The following is a 21,753-nucleotide window of genomic DNA, read 5'->3' on the forward strand; positions in this document are numbered from 1 at the left end:
TTCTTGTAAGTTGTATATTGATTTTTTTTTTTTTTTTTTTTTTTTTTTTTTTGGTTATGCTGGTTTTACATCTGGAACCGTAGTGTGCTCTCCTTGTCTTGGAGATACTGAGGGCTTTTATAGATGCACTGGGAATATCTGATTTCCTCATCCATTCAGTGGTGCATTTCATTCAGTAGAGAAATACACGTTTTACAGAAGGGCTCCAGTGGGTTGTTGGACAACCTTTGAACCATAACTTGTTTGAAGCAAGACCACATCCACGCAGTTCCAGCGATCGAGAGATCTTGGCAGAGGTCATGGCTTCTTAGTGGACCCAAAATGAAGAAAAGCACTGATTCATAATTGAGGCATCGCACTGAACCTGTTGACTACTACAGGAGCACAGATCATTGCTTCTCAGTGGACAAAAACACAAACACAAAGCCAGAACAAGACTCATGACTAGACCACTGTAGAGCGGGAACTTAATTGTGCTTTATTACTACTTTAAGGTATACATCTTCCTCAACCCCCCCCAGACCTACAGAGCTTCATTATTCAGACGAAAAGGAACATGCATGCTCTACAGTCCAGCAAGGGAGTGAGGAGGCTCTTTTTATTTAAACTTTACAGTCTTTGGGGGGGTGGCATTTCCTTGATTTGTGATTTTTTTTTTACCTCTTTAGTTAATGTCTGTTACCCTTTTTAGCCGTCTCAGCTCAGTAGCATCAAACCTAATTTTCTTTTAGAAAAATAGAAAGGTCAGTGTTCAGCCATTCAGCCCGTACCTTATAAGTGCATAGGTTCAGAGTCTGGAAACTTTTTCAGTTTCATGTTGAAATCAGCAAAGGGAAAAGTGTGTGCATTTCAAATACAGTTAGTCACTTCCCCACCCCCATCTGGTCTTTTGACAGTTGATAGATTTTCAAAAATTGGCTCCAAAGATTTTATTTAGGTCATTTTTTAGGTTCAGTGCTATGTTTGGGATTGACATCTCATAAATTAATGGTCATAATTAGCAGCATGAATTTCTCCTTTATCAGTAATGCAGTGCGAACACTAGAAATAACACAAAGCGCTACACACTAAATGTCTACGAAACCTACGAAACCGCCAATAAATTTCACACTTGCTGCAAAAGGGGGCGGGACATGTCTAGACAGCCTCCACGTAATTGGCTGGCAGCATGCCCGTCTTGCCGCTACGCTGCACGGTGCCGTACATCCAGCCCTCGTCGATCGACTGCACGTTCACGATGACGTCACCGTCCTTGAAGGACACCTCGTCGTTGTCCGTGGCGGTGTAGTCGTACATGGCACGCACAGATTTCTGGGAAATTAAAGGACTTAATTGAGGGAAAGGAATAGTTCAGATATCCACCCCTATCCCAGTTAGGAATCACTGCCCTCTGAAATGGATGCACTCTTCCAGTATTCCTACTTACAAGCTGTTGACTACCACACTATAGCCACATAGTGAAAAGCAAGATTGAAGGAGACTTGCATCCTTTAATTGACGGAAACTAGTCTGGGACCCTAGTTAGATAATCCAATCCTAAATTCCATTGTGTTTCCAGTCATTTTAGGACTGTATGATAGCACAGGCCTTTCTCAGCTGGGTCAATCCTAGAGCCCAGTTGGATGGTTTCCTTAAATACAGTAGATGTTCACATCTGCAGACGACTGAACTACCAGCTGCTCATTGCACCACCTCTGGCTACTCTCAGCTAAGTAATTAGGCCATGGTGTAACTTGTGTATAGCTGGTGTGACCGGCACCACGTGTCTTTTGCAACCCTGGGCATGCACCAAATCACTCACCCCAGTGGTGGAGGGGTGGGAGGGGACGGAGGACACGTTAGTCTGCTGGGTGACCACAGAAGAAGACCTCTGCTGTAGCTCCACCGTCTTGGCCTGTTGGTAGCCTGGGAGGGACAGACAGCCAATGGCATCAGGGTGGAGTCATCCTACTGAACAGTTACTGGACACCGTTATGTGAAAGAGCGCTCCTTCGCTCCGGAGTGCACCGCAGCAGTGTTGGGTATAGTCGATGTGCTTCGTTGCTTGATGGCTCAACGGGGCCCAGGCTCACCTACGGAGGAGGAGCCGAAGCCGTTGCTGTAGACTGACAGGTGGTGGTCGACGTTCTCCGAGACCTCGGACTTCTCGTCCCCGGCGCTCATGACGCTAGTGGAGCGGGAATGCTCCTTGTTCCGGCGCTGGGCTTGGACTGCGGGACGAATCGAGGGGTCGTCACTCAACACCCGGTTCACCAATAGCGTTACAGAAGCTCTGGTTTTGTGTGTCGCTGGAACATTGTGTTGGAGCCCTTACCTGACATCAAGTGCAGGCTCCTGGACTGGATGTTGTCCTCTGCGGGGTCGTAGTCGAAGACTGAGCCTGGGTTTGTGCGCCACACACGCAGGCCTACGGAGGGAAGAATTGCGACTTTCTGAAATTTCAATTCCGCTTACGATCTTGCTAATGGGTAGGCTTGACAAACCACTTCCAACACTGAGTTCTGTACTTTCACTGCCCAAATTCAAGACGATTGACCAAAATTTAGGACATTTTTATAATTGAACTGCTAAACTTGTTAGCTGCGCATTGAACTACCTCAAAGTTGCATGATGGATACATTTATTCTTATAGGCTTTGTGAGTGTGTGTGTGTGTGTGTGTATGAGTGTGTTCTCACCGGTGATGGTCTCCTGGTCATGGTCCATCGGCCTTTTCCTCTCCATCTCCACCACGCGTCTCTGGATTCCACGGTAATTGATGTCGCTGAAGTCCTGCGTGTTCTTCTTCACGCGCTCGGTCACTGGGTCCGACACCACGGGCGTGAAGCAGCCCTTGTTCCTCTCGAATTCCTCGTGGTACTTCACCTGTTGGGCCAAGCCGCGAGGACATTAGAGGTGCTCAGCTCTCTCCCACCCTAATCTCACAGCGCTGTGAGGCCTTGCTAGTCGGTGCTGGTTTGTAAGTCAGTCAGTTTTTGGTTTTTTTGCGGGGAGTTTCAGACCCCGCTTTGCCGACCCAGAGGAGAGGGGCTTACCCCAGAGATGTGCCGTTGGCTCTCACGAACGCGCCTCATTTCGGGGGTGTCCAGGACGAACGCGGCCTTGCCCTGCACCTGTTTGCGGAAGCTGTCGGAGTACAGCACCTGAGGGCGGGGCGCAAACATTCGGTGAGCAGCAGTGCATTGTGGGTACGCCCCCACGCCCCTGTGACACGTACAGTGGAGTCCGCAATGGAGACAGACGTAGACGAGAGCTGGTCAGCCTTAGCTACTTCAAGAGGATGAATTAGAGGGGGGTGTCCCAACAAAGTACTCAGAGGAAGGGAAACATTTAGAGAACGTTAGCACAGCGTTAGCAATACATCACATCTCATCATAGCAGGTGGGATTAAAAACAACACCAGAATAATAAAATGAGTTCAAACCACTTGTGAACCGCTGGAAAGGGAGGCAAGTTAGAGGGTTATTAGGGTACACTAACCCTGTTCCTGGAGATCTATTGTCCAGTAGGTTTTCCCTCCAACCCTAACAAAGCCACGCCTCATCCAACAGCTACAGATCTTGTTGAGCTGCTAAATTAGTAGACTCGGGTGTGCCAAATTAGGGTTGAAACGAGAACCCGCAGGACGGTAGATCCCCAGGAGCAGGGCTGGGCAGCCCTGGGGTATACACTGAAGCCGGGACAGGTACACTGTGGAATACCGAGCTAATGTGTTCCTGGTTGCGCTTGACTCTCTCCATCTCTGGAGTGTACACGACGGGCGTTCCCTTGCCGGCGGTGTCCTTATACAACACCTGCAGGGCAGAAACACAGCACCCGATTGGTCAATGAGGGCTCAGACCACACCCATCTGTGCCACACATTCCGGGTTTAGAATTAAGTTAGATTTAAGGTGAGAAAACACACTGGGGGGGGGGGGGGGGGGGGGTGTGCAAATGTGGGTAAGTTGGATATTACAGCAGTGGAGGACTGCCTGAGTGGTCAGGGGTAGAGACATGATGGGTCACTGAAGGGGAGGAGGAGAGGAGAAAGGATGGATTAGCATGGAATGGTCTGTGCTCAAAAAAAAACCATCTCCTCACTGGGCAACTTTGGGTAACAGGTGAGGAAAGGGTCCATTGGCATATAGCAAGACGTTACTCCCATGAGGAGGGGGGGGGGCAGGGTATGAGAGACCAAAGGTGTGTGTGGAGACATTAAAGATGGAGTGGGGGGGTGTCACACTCTGGGGGGGAAAAACCAACACAAGGGGGCGCTACCGAGCTGATGTGCTTCTGGGTCTCCCGGACCCGCTTCACCTCGGGCAGATCCGAAATGGCGGTCCCTTGGCCCACGGTTTCCTTGTACTTAATCTATCCATTCAGTGCCACCAGGAAAGACAAGACACTTGAAGTGAACAGACAGCAACACCACCCACCACTCCAGGGCATCACAGCAGAAGGACAGAGCACACAGCATCATGGCAAGCATAACTGTCATAAAGTACACCATTAGTGCATTACTTACTCAACCTCTTCTGATCCAGGGGCCCCCACCCAGGCTCAAAGGCATCCAGGGGACCCCCATTATGAGGTAAAAATATTTTTTTTAAATAGCAAGTCTGGCTAGAGACCCCCGATGGTACCTTCAATGACCCACTGTTGAGAAGCCAGGACTTGGTGAGATTTGTTGGAGAGACACACACTAGATCAGGTAACTTGCTCTGCCTACTCCGTACACTCACCACATCAACATTTGGACTGTTCGTTTCAAGCAGGTTGTTGCCATGTACATTACTACCTTTTTAAAGTTCATGTCATAATACAACATTTTCTCGATGCCTTGTCTTTTTATTCGGGTGAAAAGGCTTGTTTTTGTTATTTAGAAATATATTACCTGCAGGGGTCAAACAAAGGTTACAGCTATGTTAAAGTTTATTATTTCCGTTAAGTTTAGGATTTAATTTTCCAATATATTAAGGATACATATTGGATTAGTATGGGACGCAAAAATTCTATTGTTTAAAAACAGATTTTAAGAACTAAATTTATTAAAAACGAATGGCACATTGGAGGTTATGTTGCAAAGGGATGTTTTTAATAGGAGTTTGAATTAAGGAGAGGGTCTTAAAATTTGTTACAAATGGGTACAAGGGTATTTAGGAAGGATATTTTACAGGGGTGGACAATATGGTAGCTTATGGAGTATGGAGGAAACGGCTAAGACACAAGGTTTTAAAATGTTTTTAAAAATATTTTTAAAACGACTTGTTTAAATTCAATATTAAGTGGTACAGTAAGTGGTGTTAAGTAGTAAGCTGGAGGTGGTTATGTTTTATTTTGTAAGGTTTACGGGGACATTTTTTTAGAGAGATGGGAGGAGTTTAGGAGGACGAAGATAACGGAAGACCGAGGAGTACCGTGCTGATGGCCTGCTGGTTTCGCTTAACTCTCTCCATCTCCGGCGTCTCCGCCATCGCCGTCCCACCTCCCAGATTCTCTTTGTACGAAATCTTTACGAGCGCAGAGACAAGACAGGGTTTCGAGAATTAGGATCTGACCACTGGGTGTTGGAAAGTTTTTTTTTTTTGGGGGGGGGGGGACTGTATTTCTAAATTAATCTACGTCGAACACTCGCTGTCACGTGAAATGGACTTTAGGGGAATCCGGTTTCCTATAGGCCAGGGGGCAGGGGGAAAAGAAAGAGGCAAAACAAGGACACCGTGACGATGGGTAATTCAGACACAAACGTGTGTGACATGGAGACATTCAAGCAGCACTTCACACAGATCCTCAGGATGATTCTTCACAAGGCCTCCGGGCCTGTGAATCAGTGTGATCAGAGACACAGAACACAGAAGGCAGACATGTTACCATTCAGGGGCCTGACTGACAGGACGTGTGAGGAATCGGTGCCCAACTGTGTACGTGACTTAAACAGACCCCAGTCTCAAAATGGCGGCCTTCTGTTCTGCACCTCTAGACCTCCTGGGGTCTTGTTACTTCACACCAACTGAGTAGACTTTTAATGTGATCATCAGAAATAACACACGATTATGGTTAACACGTCAGGAATATAACCAAAAAACATTAGCCATAAAAGGTTTTTTTTTGTTTGTTGTTGTTGTAAAATTAGAAACAACAAATTAAGATAGAAGAAATAAAAAAGAAACGGGGAAACTCATGGCAGAGAAAGTCTACAGTGATGTCAGGTCTTGCTAGGGGCAGGGCTGGTTCGTAGGTCAGTTGGTTTTCGGTTTGTCAGAAGAGGGACTTGTTGAGAGAGGTTGATTAGTGTAAATTGCGGGAATGTGGAAGTTCATTCACACAGATATCCACCATTTTGCCTCAGTTATAGCGAGAGTTTCTCAACTCTGTTGCATTTTAGGGTTGTTACTGGGGCACAGGGAACGGCAGGGTTTGAGTGAGGGTGGGGTACAAGGAGTCACAGAGTCACTCTCGGGGAGGGGGGGGGGGGGGAACCACACCAAAAAATGGAGGGTGGTACCGAGCTGATGTTCTTCTGGGTCTCCCGGACTCTCTTAACTTCTGGTAGATCCGAAATGGCTGTGCCTTGCCCCACAGAATCCTTGTATTTAATCTACCCGCCATTTTGGTTCCGTAAGTAGCGCAGAGACAGGCGGCGAGACAAACACACACAGAAAAAAATGAGCTACTTTCACGACATCATGGGTGACAGTTATAAACACACAACGGCACTTACAGCACGGAACCTTCAACCTGAAGGACTGGTGGCCACATTCAAAATCCACCAATAGCGTACGGGTAGAACTCCTTCACACACACCACGACGACACACTTTTTTCCAACAATACACTCATAACATTAATGACGTAACTGTTTGAAGCAAATGCTACCTTGATTAGAGGAAAAAGGTTTCAATTTTAGTATTTTAGTTTAAATATACAGGTTATTCTAAAAATTTATTGTACAGATTTTTTAAAATGATTTTTTTAAGTATCTTGAGGGAGAGCTACATGTTAATGCTAATCATCTGGTTTGGAGGTATGGAGGTAAATTTATGGTGTTTTAAGCTGTAATATGAAGGTTGGTTGTCAAGGTTTTTTTTTTTTTTTTTTTTAAAGGTTTGTGGGGACGTATACGGGGGATTGGGGTAGAGGGGGGTAGAGGGGGGCAGATGGAGTTTGTGAAGAATGACGGGGGAACTGGAGAGGACCGAGGAGTACCGTGCTGATGGCCTGCTGGTTTCGTTTAGCTCTCTCCATCTCTGGCATCTCCGCTATCGCCGTCCCAACTCCCAGATTCTCTTTGTACAAAATCTTTTTTGAAAGCGAGACAGCAATATTATCAGGGTTTGATTACCGGGGTCTAGATGTGGTGTTTTGCGGAACTCCTTGAACTTAATACATTAAAGTGTAGTACTTCCTTTCCTTGAAGAGGTTCGTTTTGCATGGCCTCTCGAGATAGCTCAGGGGAACATTAAATTGTCCAAAGAAACTACAGGTTTAACACGCAACATATAGTAGGGAAACATTAGCTATAGAATAGATCACAGGAATGCTCATTATAACTGCATTATAAAATTGCAGCAACAGTAGTGCAAAGGGTTAAAAAAAAACAACAAAAAACCAGCCCAGTCATTTTGATTATTAAATGGCCATTTCCAAAAAAAAATAGCACAGCAAGATGGAACAGTCCAGCAGTTATTGTCTACTTTGCAGTTGTTTTTTTTTTTGGTTAATAGAGCCATCTCTAAGTCTGATTAATTTTTTTTTTTTTTTTTTAAACGGATGCATACCAAGTTAAATTGGATAAAGTTTAGAAAAAAAGGAAGACAAAGACAAAAGTTGAAAGAAGGAAAAAATTACGAAAGCTTAAGTTGTTAGAAAAACCCAAAGGTGAAGGCACAACAGCACACTGAGTGGCAGGTACCGAGCTGAAATTCTTTTGATTCTCTTTAACACGCAGGATTTCGGGAGTTTCCTGTACAGCGCACACTTTCCCTTTTGTGTTTTTTACGTCAGACTGGTACTGAAGCTACAGGGAAAAAGAGCACAGGTTAACCGCAAAAATTCCAAAAACGCAAAAAAAAAAAACGCTTTCAAGAAATATCAGGTTAAAAAAATTTACAAGAAAAAAAAAAAAGAAACACTATTACATGTCAAAATAAAATTATTGGAATGTTTCATTTTTTCTTTACAGTTTTGATTAATGTTACTGGATGTTTGTCCTTGCTCTTTAATCTAGCATTTCCATTTAAAATTGGATTTTGTGGTCATTATCGACCACTAAATAAAAGGCAGTGCCTTTGGAAAAAAAAAAAAACATTTCCTGAGTCTCCACAATCTTTTGTTAGATAAGAGGACAGACTCTCTGTCTGTCTGTCTGCCTGTCTGTCTGTCTGCCTGCCTGTCTGTCTGTCTATGTCTGTCTGCCTGTCTGCCTGTCTGCCTGCCTGTCTGTCTGTCTGCCTGGCTGCCTGCCTGTCTGTCCTGTTCTAATGACTTACGGTGCTGAAGTTCTTCTGGTTCTCCCGGACCCTCTGCATCTCTGGAGTCTCCAGAACCAGTTCGTAATGTGACCTGCACTTCCCTGCGTCCTCCTTATACTTTATCTGTCACGTGTAAAACAAACACAGGTACCGTAACGAGACCATAGGTGGGCCACAGACGGTGTACCGAGGGTCAAACATTGCATGTGCCATCAAAGTGCAAATTGGTGGAGGCAACCATTGTATGAAAAATTCTGATCACTCATACAGCTTACATTTTGTGTTTAAAACATTGTATAGATGGGGACAAACAATGAGAGACGGGGCACAAAGTTGGCCTCACTGATGATGATGATGATGGTGGTCAGTGCACTGCCCTTTGACCTTTGACCGCTTACCTGGCTGATCATGGTCTTCATCTCCTTGGCGTGGAGGATGTCGGGGGTGTCGACCACCGACGTGTAGTTCGCCCGGTCCTGCTCAGCCGTCTGCTTGTACTTCGTCTGTGGAAAGCAAAGCTTCCGCAATTCAGAACACTCCCGCCGCAAGTAATCATGGGATATCAGCGAAAATAATGATTGTCAAACGGTACCTTTCGGGGGGTTTTTCGCAAAGAGGGGGTTCACATAAAGAGGGGGATCACACAAATCGGGAGTTCACTCAAAAAGAGGGTTCACACAAAGAGGGAGGGTCACAAAGAGGGGATTCATAGAAAGAGGGGGTTCGCACAAAGGGAGTTTGCACAAAGAGGGAGGTGTCACAAAGAGGGGGTTCACACAAAATGGATGTTCTCACCCCGCTCAGAATGTCCGTGGCGTTCTTGGCCCTTGTGAAGTCCGGGGTGTCTGTGGCCACCGTCATGCCCTTCCCCTTGATGTCCATCTCCAGTCCCTTCTTGTACTCTTTCTGCAAATACCCAGGCAGTGTTACCGTTAGTGTTACTGCCTCCTGTCTTACACGACGGAACACCTGGTTATGGTAGATATTGTAGATGGGCAGGTAAGTCACCTGACATACTTCTTGGAGACACTACGGAGAGGTGTGGCATTTTTAGTTGAGGCGGTTTAAACCCTTTGAAGAATAGGCTTTTAGGAATGTGCACTTGTTTGTTTGTTTTTTTTTCTCTCCAAAATTCTAAGTCAGTGTTCTAGAACTCCACTGCTTTCAGTCACCAGCAGCGATTGTGACATCATCAGCATCAGAATGTTCAGTTGGGAACACGCAGTAAGAAGGAATGACACTGAGAAGAACCAGAGAGGGGTGGCTGTGGCTTCCCTCTCAGTGATCCTACCTCGTTCAGGATGTGTGTGGCGTTCTTCGCTCTCAAAAGATCCGGAGTATCCTCCAGCACTGTTAGCCCTTTACCTTTCACCCCTTCCTCTAGATCCCTCCGGTACTCTTTCTACAGGGAAAAAGAGGGAAAGAGTGTAGAGACATGACACAGTAAGATTCAGCCACATTCAATGCCATAGAGCTGCAATGCTGAACTTTTTTTTTTGCTGTAGGCTCACCCTTAAGGGAAGCACTTTAAAATGGTACTGTCCCAGAATAGAGAAAAGCTTTTTGTGAATGCAAACCACCAAACTGTACGCACAGATAAATATGCAGTTATTTCATGTGCCTGGAACGGTCAGAATGTTCGCACATACATTAATACATATTAGTCATAGACACAACAACAGTGGGAATTATCTATATGTTAAAAAATGCACATATTTTCCATGTCAGGCATTTAAAACAAAACAAAACAAAAAAGACAGGTAAGGTTATTTCAGTTAGCATAGCTCTACATTACTGTATCACCAACACATGAGCAATTAAAGTCAAAAGCATTTATTAAGTCAAAGACAAAGGAAGCAAACGGGGAGCTGCTACAGGGAGTGTATTAATGTTGAGTGTAAAATAACTCACAGCGGCGAACTGCGGTAACAGAAACTCCAAACATAACGGGAGGAGTGTGATCTTAGTAACATTACAAGGGACAGGATGGTGGGGTACAAAGGAGAAGAAGGGGGGGGGGGGGCATCCCCATTACCTCGTTGCCGATTTTGGTGGCGTGTCTGACGTGCAGCATGGCGGGGGTGACCTCCAGGCCCGAGAGGTTTCGGCCTTTCATCGAGTCCTCAAAGTCCTTCTTATATTCCTTCTACAGTCCGCCGAAGGAACGAGAAGGAAAAATAATGTTGAAGCGTTGCCTGAGATATCATCACCCCCCCCCTTTGTGAAGTTTCTCACTGATAACCTGGTGTGTGCTGGTCACACACACACTGAGTGTATGGATGGTTTATTTACAGGTGTACAAGCGCTACGCAGCTTGGTTGAAAACTGTCTATTGTCTGTACTCTTGTGGATGTTTGCGTGAAATATTCTACATTTATAGGGCTGCTCCATTTGAAAATAAACCCCTGTTAAAAGAGGCTGGTTGAACAGACCAAATATTTAGAAACAGGCTTTAAATTTAGTTAATCGTATTGTGATTACATCCTGCAAAACATTTGGAAATAATTATCCAGAAGAAAAAAAAATAGAAATGACAAGCGCCACTTACCGTTGGGGTAATTTCAGTTAAATTCTATTTCAGGTAAATTGACTGGAAAATGCTCACTGATGGGCATTTTTCAATTAATAAGCAGAATGTCAATTATATACCAAAATAAAGAAGGAATTGGCCTCAACCCTGGCTGAATCTACAGTAGGTATAGAAAATGGAGCGTAAAGTACTGTCAAAACAGACACAATATATTATACCTTATAACCTCCCCTGGGTAAATAAAGGTTAAATAAATAAATAAATAAATAAACCTTCTATTCCAGGGGAAGACCACAGACACAACACTAAGCACCGTACCACGACCATGGGCTGGTTTTCTGCGTCCTATCTTATACTGTTTCCCACAAAAATGAATCCTGTATTTGTTCAGATACATAGAACCGATATAGATCAGGCTTACCACAAAGGACAGTACTTGTAGGTAAGGCTGTTTTGCAGTTGAAGAACTACAGAAAATGCTGGTTGTCAAAATATGGAACATGGCAGAATGTTTTGTCAGAAGTCAATCAAGGAAAATAAAGCTGCATAAGATGATTCATGTTGAATGTGGTGAGGACAAGCATACATTTTACCCTTGTGAAAACTACAAAACACATCCCTGAAATAATGTCTGTAGGATTAATAAAATGCAGCAGTTGGGTTGCTACAGTATATCTGTCTACAGGGTTCAATATGTCATTTGCAATCAAGCAGTCATCCAGTCTTGCTTTGTGGCAGCCAATGCAACATGACACATTGTCATGACTCTGAACCATGAATGAACCAAATCTGTCACTATCCAAGGATATCGCTCAAAAGAAGACACAGTCATCACGAATAGCACTGTCACTAAGATAACTTTGCTGTAGCTGTCATTTCCATCACATAAAACATGTTCATTGGCATGCTTTTTTTAACCAAGTCAACTACGAGATAAACAGAAAAACTGTCTGAATCTCATGAAAGGTAAACAAACCTTGTTTACCAAACCACCCATAGCAGCGTAAAACAGCCCTTTCGAAAAAAAAAAAAGTAAAAGAAAAGTGGGTCACCTTGACTTGTGTGTGTTTACCTGGCTCTGCATTTGCTGGGCCTCCTTGGCTGACACGTACGTGGGCGTCTCAAAGTCCAGCATAGGCTTGCCCCTCTCCTTCTCGTACTTTTCCTTATACTTCACCTGCAATCGCAACATTGGGGGCAGTCACAAACACAGACTAGCCTTCCGGAAATTTCCACTACTGTTAGTTTTAGTTTGGTGGACAGGGAGGATGAGAATGGAGCCAATAAGCTCTCCTTCATTCTTGTATGAAACCTTTTAAAGCAAACTTCCATTTAAACAATGTGTCTTGAAGGCTGCATTTGAATTTATTTACCCAGATCTCACCGAGTCACATGATTTTTGATGGCGATACTCAGCATTCAGGCTTCTTGGATTCGTATTGTATATTTTTTCAGAAGGCAAATTCCCAACACGCACGCACACACACACACAAGTGGCAGTTATGACTGTTCAGTATAAATGGCTTACCATTTAGGGATGAGAGGATTTCATTTGTTTCATTAACAGGTGTGTAGGTGCCAGACAACACTCCTAGTGGCTAAGACTACATTCTGCAAGTTATTCACAGCACATCAAAAAAACTGGAATATTAATTAAATTAAAATATTAAAATAGAATCAAGTCTTGCTGGATGGTAGGGGAGTGGTGAGAAGGAGTGCAGAGGGAAAGTAGGAAACAGGAAGTGACACCTCAAACAGACAGGAAGTGACACCTGCCGATGCCCACCAGTGACATCATCGCACTTACATGGCTCTGCAGTTCCGAAGCCTCCTTGTGATGGATCTGTTCAGGTGTGTCTGGGATCATAAGGTAGTGACCCTTACTCGCCTCAAATTTCTTCTTGTACTGGTACTAAGGGGGAACGCCCGAAAAAGCAGCTCATTTAACCCAATGAAAGTCCACCGATTTCTGGGTTCTGCGCCTCTCGCCCGTACAATAGCACAGAAAATAATAAAATTAAATACTTAAAAAATAAATAAATAAATAAAAATAAAGGGCTACATTTGAAAATGAAGAAAAAAAAATCTAAGGTACACGTGCAGATATGCAATCTTTTTGGTCCCATCAATTAATGAGAAGGTGAATCTACAAAAGCGTTACTGAATATGTAACATCGAGATTACGCAAGGTAACTGTCAAAAATATGTTACAATTAGTAAGTAAGTCTCATATACTTGTAGGTAATAAGCTGGTAAGAATTTATGTTCATTATCTGTATATTACAATTTCCTTGTCATTATGATTTATTAAAATACATATGCCAAAAAATATACAATTAAAAAAAAAAAATATTAAAATTAACAGTGAAAAAAATGGTAACATGAGGAGGGAAGTTTAAAAGACTGGGTGAGTTAAAGGGAGTTTTTTTGTTTTAGTTTTTTTTTTGGAGGAAAAAAGGAAATATGCAGCACATCAGGATCAGTTAGAGTGCTCACGAGAAATCGTTCCAAAATCAAACACGGGTGCAGGCGGATGGAAAACTAATGATAGTGTAGGATAGGGTTGGAGGTCAAAGGTGAGAAGGGTAAAGGTCACTACCAGATGATGTCCTTGAAAGATTATGGGTAAAGAATGGTCTGATGCCTATGTTAGAGTAGGTCGTGTCTAGAAGGGATACAGTAGGTGAACCAATCGGGTAGGACACGACTTTCTGAAATCTCCTTTCTAGACACGACTGTTAGAGTGGCAGAAGATCCAGAGAGGACAGTGAGGGATTGTGGGAAATGGAGTTTAGTTGGTTGTCTTACGTCACTGGACAGTTTGCTGGTGTTCAGTCCGTGCTGCATGGCCAGGGACTCGGACATGTCCGTCACTGGCTTGTGCATCTTCTTCAGATCCCCTTTATATTTCACCTGTAAAACACACGCACACACACACACACAGGCATATCTGAGACGAGAGCCAGAGAGAGATGCCTTAGCCGCCAACAGTTAAAAATAACAAGACAACTGTATTCATATTACCAAACAGAATGACAACACATATTATCCTCTTTTCTCAGTTCTTTATTTTGTGTTTATGTTTTTCTGTATAAGAAAGACAAACAATTGTGTCCAAATATATAGATTAATACACACATCAATGCTTGAACTGGAGGAAAAGAAAGCAAGTGCAGTATAGTCACCCTGCCATGACACTCACCTCGCTGGCAAAGTTGGTGGCGTCCTTCTGAGTTTGGTACACCTGGCTCTCCTTCGGATCAAACTGCGGCCTCATTCCCTTCATTTCCTTGGTGAACTTCTGCTTGTACTGCAGCTGATGTTGAAAAAAACATGGGTGCCGTTACAGTCTCACTATAACTGCTGCTTGTCAGACGCAAGTACAAGCCAACAATGTGCAAATAGGCCTGTGGTAACCAAGCCATTTCCTGGAGATCTACCATCCTGCAGGTTTTCACTCCAACCCTGACAAAGCACCCCTCATTCAACAGCCAGAGCAGGGCTACCAAACCCTGTCATTTTCTGATGCAAGAATAATGTTGGAGGCAGTGGTTTATCATGATTATCAAAACCACACTTTAAGGGCCAATGAAACAATATATTCATTCATTAAGAATGAAAACATAAGAACATATAGATCTGTATTGCTATATTAAATATGATGGACACAACAATGCTATTAACACCTTAACAGTTCCCATCATCCGTATGCACTCGTGCTCAGGATGTAAGGGGATGTAAGCAGACACACACACAGCTCCACAGTGCTGCGGTAAGAGGCCTTACCTGGCTGTTCAGCTTGGACACTCTCGTTGCCAGGGCGATGTCGGGGCGGTGGACCAAAGACCCCCCTTTGCTGGCCTCCTCCCGCGCCTTGTTTCGGTAGCCGATCTGTCCCGGGGGAGCGAGAGACATGCTCAGAAACAAGGTACGAAAAACTGCCTAAAACACTTGTCACTGGGGTGGTACCCCGTTTGGGTGGCGGTAAGGCGGTAAGGTGAGGGGTGGCGGTGGTCCTCACATCGCTGATGAGTTTGGCGGCCTGGGTGGCCTTCCGGATGTCGGGACGGTCAGCCACGGGGGTGTAGTTGCGCTTGGCTTTACCGTCCGCCTTGTAGGCAACCTGGAGGTGGAGGAATTTGTTTAATTTACTGTGATTCATAGAAAACCTCTGCATGTTTACAGTAGAAAAACATCTAAGGATGTCAACTTATTGTCAAAGCATCTTGCTTCAAAAGGAGTTTAAAATTACATTATATTACATTACAGGCATTTAGCAGACACTCTTACCCAGAGCGACTTACACAACTTTTTACATAGCATTTTACATTGTATCCATTTATACAGCTGGATATATACTGAAGCAATTTCGGTTAAGTACCTTGCTCAAGGGTACAACGGCAGTGTCCTTACCCGGGAATCGAACCTGCGACCTTTCGGTTACGAGCCCAGTTCCTTACCCACTGTGCTACACGCCGTAGCACAGTGGGTAGGGACTTAACCACACACTGCATTATCCCCCACACTGAATGCTGTGGAGGGCTTACATTGCTCTGGGCTTTAGCCACGTCCACCGCATGCTGCACATCCGGAGGAGCCACCATCTGGTTGTATTTGGCCTTGCCCCTCTCCTCCTTGAAGTTCTTCTTGTACTGATTCTGCGGAGAGACAGAGGAAAGCACGATGTGAACCAACCGCAGGCAGCATCAGGTAAATCTCAGGTAGGATGACTGTAAAATGGCCTCCTGGTGGAGGTGGTGAGTATAGGATGATTGTAAAATGGCCTCTCTGTGGAGATGATGAGTGTAAGATGATTGTAAAATGGCCTCTCTGTGGAGATGGTGAGTCTAAGATGATTGTAAAATGGCCTCTCTGTGGAGATGGTGAGTGTAGGATGATTGTAAAATGGCCTCCTGGTGGAGGTGGTGAGTATAGGATGATTGTAAAATGGACTCCTGGTGGAGGTGGTGAATATAGAATGATTGTAAAATGGCCTCCTGGTGGAGGTGGTGAGTGTAGGATGATTGTAAAATGGCCTCTCGGTGGAAATGATGAGTGTAAGATGATTGTAAAATGGCCTCTCGGTGGAAATGATGAGTGTAGGATGATTGTAAAATGGCCTCCTGGTGGAGGTGGTGAGTGTAGGATGATTGTAAAATGGCCTCTCGGTGGAAATGATGAGTGTAGGATGATTGTAAAATGGCCTCCTGGTGGAGGTGGTGAGTGTAGGATGATTGTAAAATGGCCTCCTGGTGGAGGTGGTGAGTGTAAGATGATTGTAAAATGGCCTCTCGGTGGAAATGATGAGTGTAAGATGATTGTAAAATGGCCTCTCGGTGGAGATGGTGAGTGTAAGATGATTGTAAAATGGCCTCCTAGTGGAGATGATGAGTGTAAGATGATTGTAAAATGGCCTCCTGGTGGAGGTGGTGAGTGTAAGATGATTGTAAAATGGCCTCTCGGTGGAGATGATGAGTGTAAGATGATTGTAAAATGGTCTCCTGGTGGAGGTGGTGAGTGAAGGATGATTGTAAAATGGCCTCTCGGTGGAGGTGATGAGTGTAAGATGATTGTAAAATGGCCTCTCTGTGGAGGTGGTGAGTGTAGGATGATTGTAAAATGGCCTCCTGGTGGAGGTGGTGAGTGTAGGATGATTGTAAAATGGCCTCTCGGTGGAGTAGAGGAGCGAATGTGGATACTGACCTCACTCACGAGCTTGGTGATCTGTTTGCTGTGGGTGGTGTCGCGTGTCTGGGGAAGAGTGGTGAACGAGCCCGACTGGTGCTGCTTCTTGCTGGCCTCCTTGTATTTAGTCTAAAGGACAGACAGACAGACAGACAGACAGACAGGCAGACGTATATTTTCATACATTCCTTCTGCTTCTCTACACAGAGAGAGCTCACACACAGCACAAGGTCAGGTACACCCTTTATAAGATTAAAAGTATTTAAATCTTAAAGCTTTAACGCACAGTAAATGTTTAGTGTTAAATCAACTGTTACAGAGTTCATACGGTCCCCGTTGGGACCACACTCATATTATACTCTATTAGAGTTGAAGAATCGGTTACTGTTTTTTTAATGAAAGATGAGGAAATACATTGTAAATGGAATCAAAGCATTCATTTGGTGACTTAAAACCTGATATACCTGTGTAACAGATGGCAAATGTAAGACAGTGTAAGTTCTGAGTAAGCTCCATGACACATGCACGCAAGAACGCAAGTGACCACAGACGGCTGTTGTTACCAGTACGATCTAAAGGAATTCACTAAAAGCACTGAAACACACTGAGAGAGCGTCTGGCTCCTCACCTCTGAGCTAAGCGTGCGGACTGACTTAGCGTGGAGGATCTGAGGAGTGTCTGGCTCCTTACCTCTGAGCTGAGCGTGCGGACTGACTTAGCGTGGAGGATCTGAGGAGTGTCTGGCTCCTTACCTCTGAGCTAAGCGTGCGGACTGACTTAGCGTGGAGGATCTGAAGAGTGTCTGGCTCCTTACCTCTGAGCTAAGCGTGCGGACTGACTTAGCGTGGAGGATCTGAGGAGTGTCTGGGACCACCATGTAGGACCCCTTCGCCTTCTGATATCTCTCCCTGTATTTGACCTGAGGGAAAACACAGTGTGGCACTGTAATGCATGATGGTACAGTGCATCTAAAAAAGATTTAAAGCACTTACCTGTTTCATACACGAGAGTATCCAGCTCATCAACTCATTGAAATATTTGACTGAAAGACTGTTGTTTTACGTTTTTTAAGTTCTTGAGCAAAAAAAGGGCAATGAATTCATTCATTCATTCAGTCATTCATTCATCCATCCATTCATTCATTCATTCATTAATTCACTCACTTAATCAAGCTCTCATAATTTTTTTAAAATGTGAAAATTTCTGAATAATTAATACCCCGTTCTTCATTTAACAAACTGTGTTCAACATGACATTCCATTTATATTTTCACCAAAGATTCTTTTTAGGGAATGCAGTGCTTTATGATGGAGTGGGTCATTTTATGGGTCAGAGGTCAAACAGTCCACTCACATCACTGTACATCTCGCCTGTCTTCTTGGCCAGGACTGCGAGCTTGTCATCCACCACGGACATCTTGCAGCCCTTCAGAAACTCTCTGTCATACTTGTACTCCACCTGTGGAGATTTGGGGGGGGGGGGGTGGGTGTAGAAAGGGGGTGTTACACCAGGACATGTGCAAAAAAGCAAGGAGGTGATTAAAAAGCTTTGCGCTCCTATCAAACACTCTTAACTCACAAATACAATTTTATACTTGATTAATATTTAAATTGGATAGAATTGGATACTTCCCCACTACTATCTACCATTCAGTTGGCACATACATCACTGAAGCGAATGGTCAGTTGGCACATACATCACTGAAGCAAACAGTCAGTTGGCACATACGTCACTCAAACGAATGGCAGTTGGCACATACATCACTCAAACAAACAGTCAGTTGGTACATACGTCACTCAAACAAACAGTCAGTTGGTACATACATCACTCTGTTGGTAGCTGGTCTTAGCCGCGTGCAGGAAGTCGGGTCGGTCGACGGTCCACATCCACTTGAACTTGGTGGCCTCGTACTTCTTCTTGTAATCCAGCTGCGGCGAACGGGGGGGGGGGGGGGGTGGTAAAAGAGAGCATGTATACTGTTAGAGGCCTGCGCCTCCTGGGGGAAGGGTAGTTTTTGGGAGGAAAAGCAGAGGGGAGGGGTCTCCGCGTCCCGTTTCTCTTACGTTGGTGATGTTCCTGTAGGCCTCCCGCGCGGCTCGGATGGAGTGGGAGTCGGGGGCGATGTTGATGTGAGCTTTGTTCCTCTCGTACATCTGCCTGTACTTCATCTAAAGGGGGGGGGGGGGGGGGGACGAGCAGTTAAACACCCAGCACAGGGACACAGATTCACAAGTTCCAGTGGTGCCCTGTAGACCAGGGGCGTCAAACCAAATTCCTAGTGGGCCGTAGGGTCTGCAAGTTTTTCGTGGTTTCCCTTCAATCGGCTAACAAGTAAGGCCTTGAGAACCTTAGCCGTGGATCGTTTAGCCCATCAGTGACTGAAATGAACCCCCTCTGGAAGCCAGCATGACCCGGCAGCCCTCCAGGACTGCATTTTGACGACTGTGCAAAAAAGAGATACCTGCTACCTGCTATTAAATGGTCCCAAACTAGAGTAAATGGCTCAAACAATATTTCCGGCAGAAAAAGCAGTGTGTTTCACGTGATTGCCATACCTAAGACCTTTTTTCAGGTCGAGGCATCGCAACGTTTAGGTAACAAAACCAGTTCCCTAACTATTATACAGTACTACACTGCCGCTCCTTGTACTCAGCACCCGTACGAGTTAATTGATGGAAGATTTGAATAAAAGATTTGAATACAGGTAGAGGGAAGAGGGGGTGGCCTACCAGGCTGGGGAAATCCTTGACCTTCTTCATGTGCAGCTGGATCGGGGTGTCGTGGCCCAGGGTGTACGCCTTGTCTTTATTCATGTGGTACTCCATCTTATAAATGACCTAAAAGGTGGGGGGGGGGGGGGGGGGTGAGGTAGCTTTAGATAACAGGACCGAGGAGTGTATGCAACACATCCTGCTACAGTACAGTAGCCATTTTCATGTGTATAATAAATCACAATCACTGTTTCCAAAAATTACTATGATTTTTCTATGCAATAAATCTTCATACAATAGTACATATAGGCTCTACAGTAGTTCTAAATGCAATTCTATTCTTGTGTGTTGGCAAAAGATAACAGTCACTTTGTGATCCAAATTATTTGGAATTTTAATTACATTTGAATCACGCAGATTCAAATTTTTTTTTTACTGGTGTTCCATTGATATATACGACACCTTAACTGATAATAAATGTGACAGTTGAAGATAAGGTGGAAATATGCAGTGAGTGATCTTCAGATGAGGTGTAGTGTGGGCTGGTTGCTAAGCGACGCCGGTTGCTAAGCGAGGGGGGGGGCGGGGGGGCGGGGGGACGCACGTCGCTGATCTGCTTGTTGCGCTTGTGCATGAAGTGCTGGGGGGTCTCCAGGACGGTAGTGTACTTGTCCTTGTTCTTCTCATACTTCTCCTTGTACTTCCACTGCGAGGGACGGAGTACAGCAAACAAAATCAGGCACATTGTCGCTATGGAGACACGCAGAGTAATATCTGTCTATCTATCTATCTATATTACAACCTACCTATCTGTCTGTCTGTCTGTCTGTCTATCATCTATCTATCTATATATCTATCTTTGTATTTGTCTGTCTACCTGTCTGTCTATCATCGATCTATCTATCTGTTTGTCTGAATATATCTATCTATCTATCTTTGTCTATCTGTATATCTAATCCTACGTGTCTATAACTGTAAATCTGACTGCCAATATCTATAAAGCATCTTATAAATAAACACATCAATAATAAACCAATATATAAATATATAATATACAAATCATCTGACAGCATTGTAAATGTCATTATATTATGCCTTCTGTGCTCAACTAGAGCTTCTACAACTCCTGTTCAGTTATTATTTATAATGGCTGCTACTACAACCTTGAATGCTGCTTATAAAAATGTTACAATTTCTGACTACAGTCAATGCACTCTAACATAAATATAAATGATTAAGCAGATACGTAAACACACAGGGCTGGCACACACATTACACGGACGTGCAGCAGACAGTGGAACAGCTCAGGAGGAAAGCCATGCTCAGACAAATGTGATGGGCATGTCTCTCAGACAATTTCTCTTCTGCTAGAACTGGGAACTCTGGTAAATATCTCCATCCAGTACTAACCCTCTTCTCTGATCTCATCAGATTATTACACTATTATACCAGATTAGAGAGTCATTAGGGGAAATTCATTCTAAAATTAGGGATTAAGTTTTTTTTCTTTCTTGCATATAAAAATTATATATAATATGTATAATAATAAGCATATAAAGGATATTAATTTTAAAATTAATATTATATTATCATAAAAATATATTTAATAATATATTTTATATATTATTAATATATGGATATATAGAGAAGAGGCAGAATCATGTTTAAAAATATCCATAAAAGGCTCTCCCTTCGCCTAGTCCTTTAGTGGCCTGCCTTGGCTCTGTAGATCCTGGTGTTGCAGGGTTAAGAGGGGACAGTGCAGTCTAGGATCAATAGGGATGCTAAACCAGGCAGAGGGGTGGGGGGGGGGCATCAGAGTGGGTCAGTAGATGTCAATTGGGGCACAATAACCCAGTTAGACTCAGGGATTCTGCCAGTGTTTTAAGGGTAGAATTGGGGTGGGGACAAGGAATGGTTGGGGGAGGAGGATGGGCTTCTGGGAGGGGTGGGGGGGGCAGGGGGGTGCTGTGCCTGTCCCAGGTCCATGGTTACCTTACTCCACATGTTAGAGTTATACATGGCGCTGAGGAAATCCGGGGGGGGCAGGGTTTAGGGGGGTAGTCGGGGGTGGGGGGCAGGGTTGGGGCCCTGTCCCAGGCCGATGGTTACCTTACTCCACATGTTAGAGTTATACATGGCGCTGAGGAAGTCCGGGGGAGGCAGGGTTTAGGGGGGTAGTCGGGGGTGGGGGGCAGGGTTGGGGCCCTGTCCCAGGCCGATGGTTACCTTACTCCACATGTTAGAGTTATACATGGCGCTGAGGAAGTCCGGGGGGGAGGCAGGGTTTAGGGGGGTAGACGGGGGTGGGGGGCAGGGTTTAGGGGGGTAGTCGGGGGTGGGGGGCAGGGTTGGGGCCCTGTCCCAGGCCGATGGT

General features: G+C 44.6%; 1 protein-coding gene across 19 annotated transcripts in view; it reads right to left on the reverse strand.

Moving 5' to 3' along the window:
- Positions 1-453: 453 nt before the first annotated feature.
- neb (nebulin) overlaps positions 454-21,753 on the reverse strand; it is an 88,777-nt gene continuing 67,477 nt past the window's right edge. For 13 of the 19 annotated variants that reach the window (XM_035409603.1, XM_035409604.1, XM_035409601.1 and 10 more), the window contains 31 exons: positions 19,981-20,082; positions 19,395-19,502; positions 18,729-18,833; positions 18,489-18,593; positions 18,019-18,123; positions 17,480-17,584; positions 16,684-16,794; positions 15,528-15,638; positions 15,002-15,103; positions 14,767-14,871; positions 14,183-14,296; positions 13,789-13,893; positions 12,788-12,892; positions 12,053-12,157; positions 10,486-10,596; positions 9,742-9,852; positions 9,246-9,356; positions 8,849-8,953; positions 8,469-8,573; positions 7,892-7,996; positions 7,186-7,278; positions 6,486-6,578; positions 5,398-5,490; positions 4,259-4,351; positions 3,701-3,793; positions 3,035-3,142; positions 2,678-2,864; positions 2,315-2,407; positions 2,073-2,210; positions 1,802-1,905; positions 454-1,311 (listed from right to left, as the gene is read on the reverse strand). In XM_035409603.1, coding sequence (XP_035265494.1) covers positions 1,138-1,311; positions 1,802-1,905; positions 2,073-2,210; positions 2,315-2,407; positions 2,678-2,864; positions 3,035-3,142; positions 3,701-3,793; positions 4,259-4,351; positions 5,398-5,490; positions 6,486-6,578; positions 7,186-7,278; positions 7,892-7,996; positions 8,469-8,573; positions 8,849-8,953; positions 9,246-9,356; positions 9,742-9,852; positions 10,486-10,596; positions 12,053-12,157; positions 12,788-12,892; positions 13,789-13,893; positions 14,183-14,296; positions 14,767-14,871; positions 15,002-15,103; positions 15,528-15,638; positions 16,684-16,794; positions 17,480-17,584; positions 18,019-18,123; positions 18,489-18,593; positions 18,729-18,833; positions 19,395-19,502; positions 19,981-20,082 — 3,405 coding nt within the window. In that variant the 3' untranslated portion in view covers positions 454-1,137. The remainder of the gene's footprint in view (positions 1,312-1,801; positions 1,906-2,072; positions 2,211-2,314; positions 2,408-2,677; positions 2,865-3,034; positions 3,143-3,700; positions 3,794-4,258; positions 4,352-5,397; positions 5,491-6,485; positions 6,579-7,185; positions 7,279-7,891; positions 7,997-8,468; positions 8,574-8,848; positions 8,954-9,245; positions 9,357-9,741; positions 9,853-10,485; positions 10,597-12,052; positions 12,158-12,787; positions 12,893-13,788; positions 13,894-14,182; positions 14,297-14,766; positions 14,872-15,001; positions 15,104-15,527; positions 15,639-16,683; positions 16,795-17,479; positions 17,585-18,018; positions 18,124-18,488; positions 18,594-18,728; positions 18,834-19,394; positions 19,503-19,980; positions 20,083-21,753) is intronic. The other 6 variants (XM_035409600.1, XM_035409599.1, XM_035409602.1 and 3 more) reach the window with 6 other exon arrangements.

The sequence above is a fragment of the Anguilla anguilla genome, chromosome 3 (genome assembly GCF_013347855.1).
Source record: "Anguilla anguilla isolate fAngAng1 chromosome 3, fAngAng1.pri, whole genome shotgun sequence".
NCBI lineage: Eukaryota > Metazoa > Chordata > Actinopteri > Anguilliformes > Anguillidae > Anguilla > Anguilla anguilla.